Raw genomic sequence first — 17,271 nt, forward strand, 5'->3', positions numbered from 1 at the left:
AGGTCTTTGAAATGTTTAATTTCTTTTAGACTAAATTACAAAGGCGTGTTTCTTTGTCTGCATATTGGTTAGTTGCTGTTGTACGGTGTATAGTTCAGGCATGGCTACTTTTCATCACAATCTGCAGATATATGGCATAACAAGACGTTCAGAAGTCTGCATACAAGCTATACTACTGGCACAACATCTGTGCAAATTTATGAATATTTCTCTCTGTAAAAGTGTCAGAACATTTTGGAATAACAGAAGATGTGAATTTTCTTTGTGATCTAACTGGTTTTAAATCTCTGTCATGATTATAGTATAAAAAAAGGCAGGAAAACATGGTCCAGCAGATGTTTTTTTTTATTTTAAAACACATTGCCTTTGAAATTTGTGTTGGCATGAGATGCTGCTCCAGATTATCTATTGGAGACAGAAGTCTTTAAAACCAAGAGATGATGTGGAAAGACATAATGGAGTAGATTACAGCCACCTGATCCCTCTAATCCCCTCTGGCTGTCAGCCTGAATGGAGGGTTAAGTGCTTTCATTCTGTGACATCAGCCAAGAGTCATCCTGATAACAATATGCACAGACGGGTTAGTTTAAACATGTCCGATCTAATGACACCTTTGCACAGATTATACAGTTTAGCTGATTGACGGCTGCTCTGCACCTGAGAACGAGAGCCTGTTGCTGCTACACGCTTAGCATGTAGTATTTCATACATCATGTGTGCCTGCAGATCTTACAGAAGGAAGAAAATATGAACAAAGATATGTCAGATAGTTTTTTAGCGTGACACTCTCCAGGATGGCGACGGTGGGAATCGCCCAATGAGCTTCACTCCGTCCTTCTGTAATATATACAGTCTATGGCAGGCCTCTTCAAATGGCAACCTGCGGGCCACATGCGGCCCAGAACCAACTTCTATGTGGCCCAGCTTATGTAAAAGAATAAAGACATTAATTAAGAACCTTCAGTCGTTCTTATGCTGATTAAGTAGCCTACAATCCTACAGTTGTGCAGACGATGAATGCAACACTTGGTTGCCTAGCAACATTAACTTGTGTTTTGAATTTGTGAGATTAGCGCTAGCAAACATGTCGCTCTCTGTCCCAAAACGCAAAATTGACAACAAAAACCGCAGATTTAACCCCGCCTGGACTGATAAGTTTTTGTTTATTTTGCTGTCACATTCGAGCACCAAACCGATGTGTTTAATATGCAACGAGTGTGTTTAAAGATTATAATGTGAGGAGACGCCACATAGAGAAGTTTAGTTTGATATGACCTTTTTATGTTTAAAGTTAGGAGAAAAATAGGCTCTGACTGGAATTTAATTTTATTTTGTGCATTTGCCCTTGTCATGTGGGACGGAATTTAAAATAGAAAAATTAATAAACGACTTATTTTTCAAAATGTATCTTTTATTTATTTATTCATTTTTATTGATTTATTTTCCCTTACTTTATTGACTGGCTCTGATAATTTTTTTAATTGAAAATCTGGCCCACCTGAGTATCTAATTGAGTAGCCCTGGTCTGTGGCATTGGTGTCAAAGTCTGACCTGTGGGCTAATTATTGGTGTCAAAGCGTTACAACACATGTACTGCCACTATTACAAACCCGAGGAAACGCTACGGTGGTGGTTTGGTCCATCATGTAGGACAGGACCTTCTCCTCTGTAGACAGTAGTCATAGCAACTTCCAGCTCCTGCAGCAGAAATGGCCTTCAATGAGGAAGCATTTCTGAAAAAATACTTGATGAAAGTTTGTGAGCCCAGAAAACAAACAAGCATCTTTAAATGAGAACCTGAAAAGAAACACAGTAACTGAACCCACATCAAATTTGCCAAACAATGACGTTCATTGTCAAATCTGGAGGAGTTTATCAATAAATATCAATGTTGGCCTGCAAGTTTGTTCAGTTTTAAATTTTGGCCCGCTGTAGATTTGAGTTTGACACCCCTTGTCTATACCTGTGTTTCTGTTACACATAGAGCTGCGCAAAAACTAAATATTGCAATAAAAAACGCTAAGAGAAACACCCATGTTTAAAAAAAGTCTCAAATATCACTAACAAGTTTTTACGCTCTCATGAGGTGGTTTTCCGCAATAGTGTAACGGAAACACTTTTTCCGCATTTAGGTGTCCCCGGATTTGACGTGGGGGATCGTGACCAGTTAATTACTGGTAAAGATGGCACCGTGTGGAACAAACAACCCTGGACATGACGCTGGGGGTTGTAACCGCTTAATTTCCAGTAAAGATGGCGCAGTATGGAACGAACCCCGGACGTGACGTTAGTGGTCGTAACTACTTAATTTCCCGTAAAGATGCAACAGTATGGAACAAATTCTCGACATGACGCTATTGGTCTTGACCAGTTCATTTCCGGTAAAGATGGCGCAGTGTGGAACGAACCCTGGACGTGACGTTAGTGGTCGTAACTACTTAATTTCCCGTAAAGATGCAACAGTATGGAACAAATTCTCGACATGACGCTATTGGTCTTGACCAGTTCATTTCCGGTAAAGATGGCGCAGTGTGGAACAAACCCTGGACGTGACGTTAGTGGTCGTAACTACTTAATTTCCCGTAAAGATGCAACAGTATGGAACAAATTCTCGACATGACGCTATTGGTCTTGACCAGTTCATTTCCGGTAAAGATGGCGCAGTGTGGAACGAACCCTGGACGTGACGTTAGTGGTCGTAACCACTTAATTTCCCGTAAAGATGGCATGGTATGGAACAAACAGCCCTGGACATGACACTATTGGTCTTGACCAGTTCATTTCCAGTGAAGATGGCGCAGTGTGGAACAAACAATGGTGGGAAACGTTTCAAATTTCAGAGATTTAAAAAGAAAAAGAGGGAGAAAAGCTTCAAAAAGCCAAAGCAAATACTCTGCAGCAAGTCAAAAACGCCAAAATAACGCTACATGGTTACCCTGCATAAACCATAATTCTGGTAAAATCTCGTCTGGTTGAATTGAGGGCCTAAACCCTGATTAATGGAAACAAATCACATTTGCTTGTCGAAACTTGCAAATATCGCTTTTATTTTGCAAAGAAATGTGTTGGAGTTGCAGTTTGTGGTTTGTACCATTGGCTTGTTGATAATTGAATTGATGTGAAGGGATTTAACACCCCTTCTACAAACTTATTGATCAGATGCGTCCATCTGAAAAAAAAAACAAGCTCATGTTTGTTCATGTTTCCTTGTTTTTGTTTTTTTGCTGATTTGCTTGTTCTTTCCATCCGTTTTGCTTCTTTAATGAGGTCTTATCAGGCATCTTTACCTGCCTTCACAACAAGTATGATCTGTTTCTAACACGTAGACCCCCAAACTTTCCATAACCACTCTCATCATGTGTCTTATATGACCGTAGTATCGCCACTGTCGAGTGTAGAAGGTGCCATTTTAGAAACAAACATACATTTTAGTTTTAAGGTCATTAAAACACAACACTTCACTTAGGAAATGTGTTTAAATACAATAAGTAACATGATAATGCTGTCCCCCCTCCGCCCTCCAGGCCATTGGTTACTTATCGTCTCGTCTGTGACGTTCTCAGATGTAGTGACGCAGATAAAAAGTCATCTCAGAGCTGCAGACTTCACAGCTGTGATTAACATGTTCCCATTCGTCATGTTAAGCAAGATGACCTTTATGGCGACACCGACCCCGCATTCTCCAAGCCTGACATCCAGACTGCTGGTCATGGTGCGAGTGTTTCATAAAACCTGATATTCTGTGAACTCATTTGGTGGTAAATATGGACACAAAGAAGTCTCATTCATGGATGACCTATGATGTTTTAATGAGAACAGTGATGAGGAAGACATTTGAAGGTTCACCAGGTGATTCCTTCATGTGTGACATCAGCCTGAAATGACGGTTTTTCACAACTTTGCAATTACACCAACCTTATTTTAATACTTTAATATTGATCAGCTTCACATGATGAGGCTTGAAATACACAACACAATGAACCATTTTAGCTAAACTGAAAAGTGTTTTAGTGAGTGTGTGTGAGAGGACGAACTGAGACCATCTGCTTCCAGGCTGGACGTGTTGTGTGTTCAAAGATGATGTTCTGTATATCTTGGTTAGAACCAGTGCTTACTGGTCTTCCAGTTGCCTTTCTATCATCTCCAACCAGTCTGCCCAGTCTCCTCTGACATCAAACAGACCTTCTGGTCCAGACTGCTGCTGCTCACTGGATATTTTCTCTTCTTCAGACCTTCTCTGGAAACCCTGGAGACGGTTGTGGGTGAAAATCCTAATAGATCAGCTGTTTTGGAAATACTCAGACCAGCAACAATCCCTAAGTCTCTTATATCCTCTTTCTTCCTCATCCTGACGCTCAGTTTGACCTTCATCAAGTTGTCTTCATCATGTCTACATGACTAGATGCTGCCATGTGATTGGCTGATTAGATTTTTGCGTCAATGAACAGCTGAACTGGATATAAAACAGCTTGTTTGTAATTTTACAATGCTCCTTCTAAAGTTAACATATTAGATAGATAGATAGGTAGGTAGTTAGATAGGTAGGTGGGTAGATACATAGATAGGTAGATAGATACTATAGATACTATAGATACTATAGATAGTTAGATACTATAGATAGATACTATAGATAGTTAGATACTATAGATAGATACTATAGATAGTTAGATACTATAGATAGATACTATAGATAGTTAGATACTATAGATAGATACTATAGGTAGATACAATAGATAGATACTATATATACTATAGATAGATACAATAGATAATATAGATACTATAGATAGTTACTATAGATACTATAAATAGATACTATAGATAGATACTATAGATAGATAGATACTATAGATAGATAGATAGATACTATAGATAGATGCTATAGATAGATAGATACTATAGATAGATGCTATAGATAGATAGATACTATAGATAGATGCTATAGATAGATAGATACTATAGATAGATAGATAGATACTATAGATAGATGCTATAGATAGATAGATAGATACTATAGATAGATGCTATAGATAGATAGATACTATAGATAGATAGATAGATAGATAGATACTATAGATAGATAGATAGATACTATAGATAGATAGATACTATAGATAGATAGATAGATAGATACTATAGATAGATAGATAAACAGAAATGTGAAATTAAAACCATCAGCGAGCCTTCTGGGCAGCAGTGTTCCAGTTGGTAAAGTGGAACACAGTGCTGGTATCACTGGTGTGTAAATGTTTGGTGAGGCTGTGGTGTGGATTGGCTGCCATGTTGGCTGCCATGTTTCTGTTACATGTAGCTTAACATCACCAGAAGACTGATCACATGATGGATTCCATGTAAAAGTGCTTTTTGTGCGCTCTGTATTTATTTGTGGTTTTGTCAATGTTTGACAGTTTAATGTGGAAATAATGATAATTGATAAGATAATTGGAGATAATTGGATTGTTTAAAATGGGTTTAGTATTTGTTTAGGTGAGTATAAGGTGAGAAAATTTGCCAGGTTGCATTTGCTTTTATGTGAATAAATATTAATAAAATGCTCTACATGGATAAAATAGAAAGATAAAGAACATTTAGGACTGTCACATGATGGTAAACCGTTATTTGTCCGTGGCAGAACCTGGAAGTCTCTGATGGAAAATAATAAGCAGAGGTGCTGACAGTAGAAATCACTATGTTTTAATTCACAATGGCACACTTTGTTTATGATTAAAACGTGGAGCATTCATTCATTCCCATTCATTCCTTCTGTCTCATTTAACCCAGCTGAACTCGTATGAACCTGGACCTTCAGGTGTAGGTTAAGCATGCGGCTTGCTGGAATGTGGTGTTAGCTTACAGAACATAAACACAATAGAAAAATTCTGCCGTATTCTCAGGCTTGGACTCTTTTGGAGAGATTTCATTGTGTTTGTGAGCAAATTCAGGTACAGATTATGACAGTTCCACTGGAAACCAGGATTTAAGCTGTGTCTTTACCAGCTGATGGCAGACTTGTTTGTGTTTGTGTTTCTGACCTGAACATACCTGATACTTTCATCTGTGCGGTGCCTGCCATGAAACGACTGCCTGCGACTTGTTCCCAGATACTATAAATGCTATTGGTTTCAGGGAGAATAAGCCGAGTGCAGACTGTTGTGTTTGGTGTACTCTAATGTAGAAAACAGTACGGTAACCTCTGTTTCAGGACTGTAGTTTAATTCTATAAATAAAATGTCTTTTAGTGGGAATAGGACGAAGGCAGGAAGGTTTCTTGCAGAATTGAAGTTTGTTTTAGTGGTTACATCGAGATAAGTTAATTTTCTCGTTATCTCGAGATAATGAAGAGCATTTTCTCGTGGTCACGGTATAAATATCTCGTTAGCAGGAAAAAACAAAGTTGGCTACTCAGTTATAACGACATAATTTTCCTGTGATCTTGAGATAACAGTGTTAAAAAAACATGCAACCATGACCGCTCTCGGCTTCCATACACAACTAGATAGCAACTTTCTTTTTTTTTTTTTTTTTTAAATGTAAGAAAACAAATTCACGTAAAATTAGTTCCACTAAGCAATGCAACACCTCCTCAACTTCAGTCGGTCATTTTCTGCACTGCTTAGTCTCATTAAGGGTCACAGGGAATTTGGAGTTTGTCCCAGTAATCAGCTTTAATGAGGACAAAACTGAAATACTCATGTTAACCTTTATAACCTGAAGCCCTTCTTAAAATCAGATGTTAGAAACCCGGGTGTGATATTTGACTCTAACTTTAACTGTTCAGATGTAAAGAGATCAATTTTAAGCTCAGACTTTTATCCAAGATGAAGATTTTTTATTCATACTGTTGTATGTTTTTTTGTTGTGAAGTACTTTGTGACATTGTGTCTATGAAAAGTACTGTATAATATAAATAAACTTTATCTTATCTTATCTTAGCTTAGCTTAGCTTAATTTAGCTTAGCTTAACTTAGCTTATCTTATCTTAGCTTAACTTAGCTTAGCTTATCGTAGCTTTTCTTATCTTATCTTATTTTATGTCTCTTCTGGTCTTAACTTTTAAGGACTCTGAAAGATTGATTGATGCTTTTCTTACATCCCAGCGGGTGCCACTTTGGTGCCAGTCAGGCTTGTATCTCTTGGCTGCATCTCGTCTTCTCACACCAACAGAAAGCATGAACATATCTGTGCTGTATTTGCTTCTCTTCGTTGCCATCCTGTTCGTTTTAGGGTAGATTTTAAAGTTGTGTTGTTGACCTATGAGGCTCCAAAAGGGCAGACACCTGTTTATCTGACCGATCGCAGCTTTATATTCCCTCTCAGATCTGTTGATCACCTGCTGACTTGTCCCAAGGTCAAAGCTGTAAACGGAGGTGATCAGGCCTTTCCAGCGCCGCCTCCAGCTGCTCTACATCTCAGACAGACTCCAGCGCTTGCTGTTTCTACACCTCATCTTAGTACACATCAGTATTTATCAGCTTTTAACCAGTTTTTTATTTTCATTTATGGTTTTACTGGTTTTACTAATGCCACTCACATTTTTATAAATAAATATGATTGATTGATAGACCTGGAATCTGTACTAACCTATGAAAATGAGTTACAGTTTGGGTGATTCCTGAAATCCTGGTATGTCGGAATATTTTTAACCTTTTATTAGAGCTTGGCGGATCGATCCAAATATAGATACCAAGGCTAATATCAATATAAATGTTTTATTTATTTATTTATTAAAAATATCAATATTGTTCTTACAGAGGGCTTTGGAGGGAAAAAAAAACAAAGAATATGCATGAGGAGGAACAAATTTCAGGTTTTGCTTTTGTTGAACTAATTTGCATTGTTGACTGTTTTTCTCAAACATTTGTGTCATTAAAGGGGAAAAACAGAGTTAATTTTTTTATTTGATTTGTTACATTGTTTACAAACAAAATATGCTTTAATTTAAATTTCTCAGTTCTGTGACTTTGTCAAGAAAAAAATGTTTTAATTGATCAAATATTTGTAATAATAATTAAATAATAATAATTTAGGAAAAAATAGACCACACTAAATGATGCAATTTCAAGCTAAAAGTATCGGTACTTGACTTGGATGTACTTGGTATCCGATCGATACCAAACTACCAAACACAACCTGCGGTGTGTCCCTGAAAGCATCGCAGACTTCACTCAGGAAACAATATTCATCACAACATGTTCCTCGTTCACTTTTACATCGTTTCACAGAATTAAGTTAAAAAAGACGGCTGTTTTTAGGAGCATTTATTCCGAAGTGCACGCTGGTCTGGACAATAAATGATTGTAGGATCTTTGATCAGAGTACTTGATACAGCAGCTTGGCGTGCAGATAAAGGAAGCTGTTAACACCGTTTTATCTGTGCTGTAACTCTACTCAGACGCCCCTGAAGTTTGTGGCGGGACCATTCAGAATGTCGCTTCATTGTCTGCAGCCTCGCCAGTGGATGTAGCTCAGCTCTGCATATTACAAGATACTTATCTGCTTCACTCTTGCAGAGTGGAGAGCAAACGAAGCGGTCCAGACAAAGACGGTTTCTCTCTCTATCTCTGAGAATCCTAATTGTCTGGTTTTCTCATGTAGCTAAGCGAGTGTTACCGCTTTTCATCCACAGTCGCCCAGCCCTGAAACCCACTCCCTCTCATTTCCTGGCATCTCCCTCGCTCTGGAAGCCAACCTGCTCTGGCGTTGCCTCTGTCGTTCTCTTTGGCACAGGACCATAACTGGGTTAAAGAAGGCGCTTCAGATGCTGATTGTGTTATAACTCGATAGCAAGTTGATTCCCCGCGGTGCTCCAATAATTACGTCCAATGATCCAGATGAGAAGGCACCGAGCTTTGCAGCTCTGTCTCCAGATGATTCAGGTTTTTAGTCACGTATGTTGTTGTTCTGACGGGCCTTACAGGTCAGAGCTGCAGAGAGAATCCCAGAATCTGATATCACGATGCATCAGTAATCCTTCCAACTGGACGGTGTTTTACTTCCCAGCTGACAAATATTTGACAGTTATGTTACTTTAAAAAATTATAAAAATTTTAATGGCTCTTTTGTGTTTATTCTGTGAATTTTATGCAGCAGAATTTTGTGAGGCAGAAATAAAAGAGCCCATCAGATATGAGCAGATGTTTGCAAATTTTTAATAAAAACTAGCATTGGAGGCAAATGTGATTAATATCTAACTCTTTTTTTTTATTTTTTATTCTAAATAAAAAAAAAGTTATTTATTTAGTGAATGTGCAAAGTTTGATCTTTTTTTTTTTTTTTTATCTAGATTTATATCTGCTGGTAGGGCTGGGTGATATGACCAAAATCTCATATCCCAATATATAGTTGTGCTCATATGTATTCATCCCCTTTCATTAAAGAAAAGGCTGGGTAGCCCTTTGTATAGAGGCTCCCTGAGAATATCATTTCCTTATCTTGTACACACATCTGGTACAAATGCACCTGGCCATTCATCTTCTTTTAACTGTTATAGGGCATGGGTGAGGGTGGTTGTGGGTGTGTGAAAGGGGATGTGTATGTGTGTTAGTGTTTTATCTATTTTGATGTAAATTGTTTTATAATGTAAAGCACTTGGTATTGTTTTTAAGCACGAAAAGTGCTATACAAATAAAGTTTGATTTGATTTGATTTGAATTTACAACAGTCACTCAAATAACTGGAGACTTAAAAAAGGAACAATAGGTAAAAATTTGCAAAAATATAATTTGGTCATACAAGACACTGTTTTTTCATTTAATTGAGTTGAAGAAAGAAAAACAAACATACAAACAAATGTGTCCTGGACAAATTAGAGCATTTTCTGTTGAACAGTGGGACAAAATCCCTGTCAACAGGTGCAGAAGTCTGACTGAGAGGAACAGAAAACACCTGACTGGAGCGGAAACATCACAGGGTTGTTTAACTAAATATTACTTTATGAGTGATGTAATATGTAATAAATTATCTTATTTGTTTGCTTTTTAAAAAAATATTTCTATTGAACCAGAATTAGAAAATAATGTCATGATTTTCATAAAATTTTATTTATTATTACTTAAGTCAATTTCAGTTTATTTTACAGGCAGCTGTTTTTTTTCCTTCTTTAATGAAAGGGTATAAATAAATATGAGCACGACTGTAGCTCATTTTATATCCACTTAACAATATACATAATAATATAAAACTGTATGTGTAATGTTGTGTCAGTCATCAGTAATGTATCAGATGTTGCTAGGCAACAGCAGCAGTGATCTCCTTCCATCTGGGGGAACTATGGCCGTTTGATGTTCCACAGGTTTACCTGTTGCAGCGTTTGGTCTGGAGTTTATAATGAGCTTTCACCTCCACTTGACGCTGCTTTTGTTGCTTTTGCTGCTTTTGCTCGTTGACTCTTCTTTATTCTGTATTCTTTATCCTGATTCCTGCGCAGGTGATAAAATAAGTTAGTTGTGTCGGAGTCCGTTGTTTGGACAGTGAGCTAGTCTGTTGTCGGTTCCACGTTGGTCTTTTTATATCCAAACCGCATCATGCAGACAGAAATTTCCCCTCTTTTAGGACCAAGCTCATCGGTTTGGGTTGGCTGGTCATCTTTTAGTGAATTATCCTGCTCTGAAACACGTCTGCTACCGTCTTCCTCCATGTTTGTTTATATATTGCAACGTGCATGCTGTAAATACTGGAGTAAAGCAGCTTATCGTGGCGTAAACGACAGAGCCTTTAATGAAACGATGGACATTCTCTATCGTCCAGACAATACATATCGTCATATCGCCCAGTCTTTTCTGCTGATAAGAAAAAAAACAGTCACATAAAAATATAACCTTTATCCTGCACACAGGACCTAACTGAAACATCCCTGTTAACCCTTTTAGGTCCTGCTCTAGCCTTTCGTAGAGGTAAATTTGCAGAAACTTTGATGGATTTCTTTTATAAATTGTGGAAATAAACGTGTCTGATTATCTACAACTGCTTTGGGGATGTAAAAATGTTTCACATTTCAACCATTTCACTGTTGTTATAGTATTATTAACTTCTTTTAAACATCTCAACCGTTTGCTAAAAACATTTATTCTGTTTCCTTTTGTTTTAGACAAAAATAGAGACACAGAAACATTTTTCTCTGGCTTCTTTGGTTGGTGTGAACGTTAAAGGGTTAAACGACACTGCTGGACTGTGTTGTTGCTGCTGTGCTGAACAGCAGGCGGTCAGGTGATCAGAAAACAGCTGATTGCTTATACGTGTTGCCTTCGCTGTCTCACTATCACCGTAGGAAAGAGTGCAGCTTCGTTGTGGCAGAGAAAGACAACTTTGGTGTCACGATTTTGATTTTAGGATGGCTTTGCTCTCAAATTTCCCACATTTTTTGCAGCAAACTTAACTTTTTTTTTTACGAAGAAGTTTTCTTTGCATCCAGTAGGCCAGTTCATTCGGTTTAGTTCAGTGTTAAATGAATCTTTCCACAAACGCAGCTCTCTGCAACGCATGATGTGTTTTTAACGCAGACAGGAAGTCTTACAGTTTTCCAAACACCTGACATCACAAAGCCCTCAAAGCTGATTTTATGTGTGAGTCAAATGCTGATTGGCTGAAAGTTAGCTTAAGCTGTGAGGACCCGAACTTTCTGTGTGGAGTGTGCGTGTTCTCCCCGTGTATGCCCGGGTTCTCTCCGGGTACTCTTCCTCCCACCGTCCAAAGACATGCATGTGAGGTTAACTGGTTACTATTAGTTACCCATAGGAGTGAGCGTGAGTGGTTGTTTGTCTCTGTGTGGCCCTGCAATGGGCTGGCGAGCTGTCCAGGGTGTCCCCTGCTCTTCGCCCAAAAAACTGCTGGGATAGGCTCCAGCTTCCCCACGACCCTTCATCGGACCAAGCTGTTAGGATAATGGATGGATGGTAGGAAGCACCAGGAATGATTGGAGAGCAGGTGAAAAGCTCAGACAACAGTTAAAGTGGACAATAATCGTTACGTAACATTTTCCGGTAGTTTTACCGCCTTGCAGAGAAAAGCTAAAGCGCCATCAACAGCATGATGACCAAAAAATGACACTTAAAGGTCCCCATGTTCGACTAAGCACCCCTCCCCCCCACCTCCTTGCTTTTATCACTAAAACATTATATGACTTATTATCTGGTTAAACTAAGATTAAACTGCTGAACACTAAACTTCTCTCCTTGTTGGTTTGCTGCCTTTAGCCGCAGCAGGTTTTCATGTGGTGGATATTCAAACCTTAACTTGTTGAATGTAATACGTTTCAGTACAGTGGTGGCATACTGGTATACTGGTATACTGGTGGCATCCTGCATGCTGAACTTCTGAGCTGGTTTGTTGGTTGTCAGTAAAACAGATGTTGGTGCAGCTGTTGAGTCACTTAAAGCTGCAGAATGACGGCTTGTGCAGAGGTCACAGAACGCTCTGGACAAGGTGTCGCAATGTTATTCACTGGAAATGGAAGTGCATTAAAGCTCACATGCACGTTTTCACATCAGTGGAAATCCTTCAGATATCAATGCACTATAAATCACATAATATATTAATTTTTCTCTTTATTTGTGTTTGTAAACTGCATGAATAAAAACAATGCTACTTGATTTTAGTAAACCGTCACAAAAAAAGGTTTTAGGAGGCAAATTTGCTGTGATTTAACTGTGAAAGGTTTATTTTATCCCCGATGGTGATTTTTATTTTACTGTCTTTGTTTTGTCTCAAACACAAACTGAAAATGAAGGTAAGTAAAAAAGTGAAACATGATTATAATAAATAAGACAGACGGCAGAACCAGACATGTAACGAACCCCAGACTAATGGAAGTGCTGTATGTGACTGATGCTACCAGATCCTCCGTGTTCACATGTTTGGCTGCTTTTTTATCTGCTAAGAAATCTGCTTGCGTTGTTTTTTTTTTGTTTGTTTTTTTTCTTTAGAGAAATCCTGATCTGAATGTGTCTGAAAGGTTTGGTTTCAGACTGTAAAGATCTATGTTTTCATTTTGTCCAGCTTGCTGAAACATGGAGACGAGTGCTTTGAACCCTCAGCCTGCCCCTGTCTGTGGAAAGGCAAAGAATATTTCCCTGGCGACAGAGTCTCTTCCCCGTGCTACCAGTGGTACGTTCACAAGGGTTAAATGTTTACATGAAACTTAAAATTAAGTGTCTGTTTTATTTTATTAGTATATTAAATACTTGGGTTTTCTGTCATTTTCTTATAACAAATTAGTCGCCTTTATCTGCCAGATTGATGGAGACAAATCTCCAATAACGGAGCTAATTTTTCAGAGAGATTTATCCTGACAGCGCTGAGTCCTGAGGTTGTCAAGGCGGCGAAAGTCGCCACCTGATATCCATAATTCTGCTTACAGAGGCCAGAAAAACAGGGGAGGTGGGGGGCCTTGGAAACAGAGCGCGTCCTTGTATGACTCTCTGATTTCCTCTGCTTCAAACTGTTCATCACTGGTGAAAGGAAACCCTCTCCCAGTGATCTCAGTCATTCTCCCATCCCTGCATTTCTTCTTCAAGCCAGGAAGACGGTGTAGATGACAGCCTAATGGTGCAATGAGCGGCGATTCAACCTTTGAGGATTCACTGGCACCTCTCTGCTTGCAGCAAACCCCAGGCTCTCCACAAAAGGAGCCCATTACTTTGGGAAAAACTGTAACTGCGCTAAGTGGGAACAAGTTGATGTGGAATCACTAAAGCTGTGCTGTCTTTGTAGTGTTTGCCAGCACGGGACGTTCCAGTGTGTGTTCCGTCCATGTCCGTCCATGTGTACGGCTTACGGCGACCGTCATTACAGGACGTTCGATGGGCTGCTGTTTGACTACGTCGGTGCATGCAAAGTTTATCTTGTTAAGGTACTGAAGACCTAAAACTGTTGTCCACTCAAGTCCAGTATCTCAGATGATACTTTAGTTTAGGTTTAGTATCTTCTACAGCTCATGGTTGTTATTTTTTCTACTATTGTAAGTTATGAAGTAGTTTGAGTCTGAAACACGCCTGGAAAACGTAAACAGTGACTGATCCATCTCAGCAGGCTTTTATTTTGAAGTTGCCAGCTGTTTTCTGTCCTTCACAGAGCAGCGCCGACGTGATGCTCAGCGTCACAGCTGAGAACGTCGACTGCTTCGACAGCGGAGTCATCTGCAGGAAAACACTTCTGATAAACATCAGAAGGTCCTTCGTTGCATTTGATGACGACTCCGGGAAGCCGGTAAGACTCGCTTCTGATGGCTGGTTAAAAAGTCACTCAGTTCATGAGCCGTCAAAAGACATTTTAAAGATATTTAATAGTGTAGCTTAGGTTGTTTAATGTTCCTGAAGGTACAAACGTCTTATTTTCTATGTAGAATCCATCCAGTGTGATTGACAGGAAGCAGCGAATGCTCATATGGCCGGCTGGATACTTCACTGTCATTCATTTCCCAGAGGAAGAAGTCACCGTCCTCTGGGACCGAAAGACTACCGTTCACATCCAGGTTGGACCACGCTGGCAGGTAGGGGTCACAGAAACCCTCTTTACCATGTGGTCTTGATATGAAGACTCCATTTCAACTGTTTTCTTCTGCTGAGGTAAATCTGTTCACATCAGGGCAACATCAGTGATCCGAAACAGCAACGGTATTGGTAGTTAGTTAGTTAGTTAGTTAGTTTATTTTGTTTTGTTTGTATCATTCACAATCAGTTTGTCCATTTCCAAAAACAACAAAGTAAAACAAAAACAAAATAGGCAGAAGCAAAGCTTGTAATCCTAATAATGTACACTTACAAGTAGAGTTACCTTAAATTATACATATAACAGAGTACTAGAGCGTCTACTAATCAATACAACACACCTAAACTGTGATACAGGCTGGTTTAATGCAATTCTCAATATATCTGCACATTTCATGCCTTTTCATAAATATTGATGAGCATCAGGACAAAGGAAATTATTTATGAAAGAATTAAGGTTTTTTGCTCTAAAGTGACTTTTGGTTCCAGGTTTAGTTTCATCAGACATCAGGGTTTTACCAGAATCTTCCAGAATCTTTACCAGTGGTGAAAGTAAAAAACCAGTCCTGATCTTGGCATTAAAAAGTCCTTTTAAATCAGGTTTATAATGCAATACTCCTTTAACAGTTAATCTTTTTAATATTTCAGTTCCTGCTGGCCAGGAGCAACAGGGTTAGGGTCAGGGTCAGGAGCATGGAAGTTAGAAGTTACCGAAGAGTTGGACCAGCTGTCATGCTGCCTGAAAAACCTAGATTTATTCATCCATCCATTTTCTGCTGCTCATCTGAGGTTGGGTCACGGGGGCAGCCAGACTTCCCTCCCCCCAGTAACATTTGCCGACCCTTCAGGAGGGCATTCCCCAGGTATTCCCTTGCCAGCCAAGGGATTTAGACCACGATCACATCAGCCTTTCTTACTCAAATCCTAGTCCTTGTGCTCGGAAAGTCCGCTTTATTTGAGGAAACATGAAAGCGCCAAACAAATCCTGATTCAGATCAAAGAAGCTGACTCGGTCCACCAACAAACGGAGGTCTCAGGGTGTATCTACGTGGATGCACTTTTCAATTCAATTCAACTTTATTTGTATAGCTCCACTTCACAACAATGTTGTCACGAGACACTTTACATACACATCATTTCAAGCCAATTCATACATATCCTGTAATAGAAACCAACTGATTGCATCGAGTCATGACTTCAGTCCAATCCTCCATCCTGAGCTGGACGTGGCGACAGTGGGAAGGAAAAAACTCCCCTTTAACAGGAAGAAAACCTCCGACAGAACCCGGCTCAGGGAGGGCAGCCATCTGCCTTGACTGGTTGGGGTGGAACAAGTGAAACAAGCCAAACAATTAAAATGATATATCCCCATTCCCACCAGAGGTGGCGCTGTACTAGTATTTAGCAAAAGAGAGGACAAGACCTGCTTGAAGAAGAAAACTTGGAGACGAAACTGTGGCTGTTTTGGGTTTTTTATTGTGTCTTATGCAAGTATACTGCAGAAATACACTGCAACAATGGACGCAGTATGAACACCAGACGAGGCAGAGGACCCTTAACGCCATCGCTATGGATTTACCCACAATGCAATGCTACGCTAAATGCAAGAAGTGACTTTTTTTTTTAAGTCCACTTCCTGTATTTGGTCTGTTCTTTGGTCTGAATCAGAATTTGTTTGGCACATTCACATTTTCCTAAACAAAGCTGACTTTCCGAGCAAACAGACTTGGATTCAAATCATAAAGGCTGATATGAATAAGCCCATAATCCCTCCAGCGTGTCCTGGGTCTTCCCCGGGGTCTTCTTCTGCAGGAACGTACCTGTACCACCTCACCAGGGAGGCGTCCAGGAAAGCTAGATTTCCACAATGGAAATCTAGATTTAATAATAAATAATAACATACACAGCGATAAAAGCAATAAAATTGATTTATCCTAGTGTTCATGTTAATAAACATGTTAAAAAACCTGAAAACTGACCACTTTAAACGGTCATTGTCGAGGCAGTTTCTATGTTTTACTAATTTACTAAAAATGGTGAATTCCACCATCCTTAAAAAGAAACTCTTTCTGTTCTGTCAGCTACAAAGAAACTGATGTTAGTCTTAAAAAAATGCATTAAAATGTGTAGGAAAACATCCCAGCATCGTAGTTTATGTTTTAAACATCTTTTAAAACTTCTACCTCTCTCACTAATGATGGGCGAGCTGCGCTATAGAGCCCCTGGTGGCCAAACGCTGAACTGCAAGAAGATCACAGTAGAATCGTGATTCACCAGTAATCCAGTTACATGTAGAAGACGCAGTCAGACAGACAAGTTTGTTTAAACTGGTACAGGATGAAGAAATGTTGTCATTAATGGTGATATGAACTGTTGAGCTAAAGAGAAGTGTTGGCGATGTGATCAGGGCAAGCTGAGCGGGCTGTGCGGGAACTTTGACCTGAAAACAGTGAACGAGATGCGCACGCCGGACAACATCGACTCCCCAACACCACAGGAGTTCGGAAACAGCTGGACGGCAACAGAGGTGAGTGAACTGTATCAGGACATAAATGATTTCTTAATCTAATCACAAGTTCATTCAGAACAAACAAAAGTTTGATGAGATCCTGAATAATTTGCTGTAGAACTTTATTTATCTGTGGGATCTGAATGTGCCTCTCCAGTGTGTGAACAGTCCAGACATCAGACACTCTTGCAGCCTCAGCCCTCTCAGAGAGCCCTTTGCAAAGCGTCAGTGTGGCATCCTGCTCAGCGAGGTCTTCCAGACCTGCCACCCGGTGGTGAG

At 39.4% G+C, this 17,271-nt stretch overlaps 1 protein-coding gene across 1 annotated transcript in view; it reads left to right on the top strand.

The window, feature by feature from the left end:
* Positions 1–17,271, top strand: part of otog (otogelin) — a gene marked incomplete at both ends in the record, with an annotated part of 89,411 nt that overhangs the window by 33,648 nt on the left and 38,492 nt on the right. The window contains 6 exons of the mRNA XM_079264774.1: positions 12,994–13,101; positions 13,708–13,846; positions 14,068–14,202; positions 14,339–14,485; positions 16,891–17,010; positions 17,150–17,266. Coding sequence (XP_079120900.1) covers positions 12,994–13,101; positions 13,708–13,846; positions 14,068–14,202; positions 14,339–14,485; positions 16,891–17,010; positions 17,150–17,266 — 766 coding nt within the window. The remainder of the gene's footprint in view (positions 1–12,993; positions 13,102–13,707; positions 13,847–14,067; positions 14,203–14,338; positions 14,486–16,890; positions 17,011–17,149; positions 17,267–17,271) is intronic.

This window comes from Telmatherina bonti, assembly GCF_933228915.1.
Source record: "Telmatherina bonti genome assembly, chromosome: 1".
Lineage (NCBI taxonomy): Eukaryota > Metazoa > Chordata > Actinopteri > Atheriniformes > Telmatherinidae > Telmatherina > Telmatherina bonti.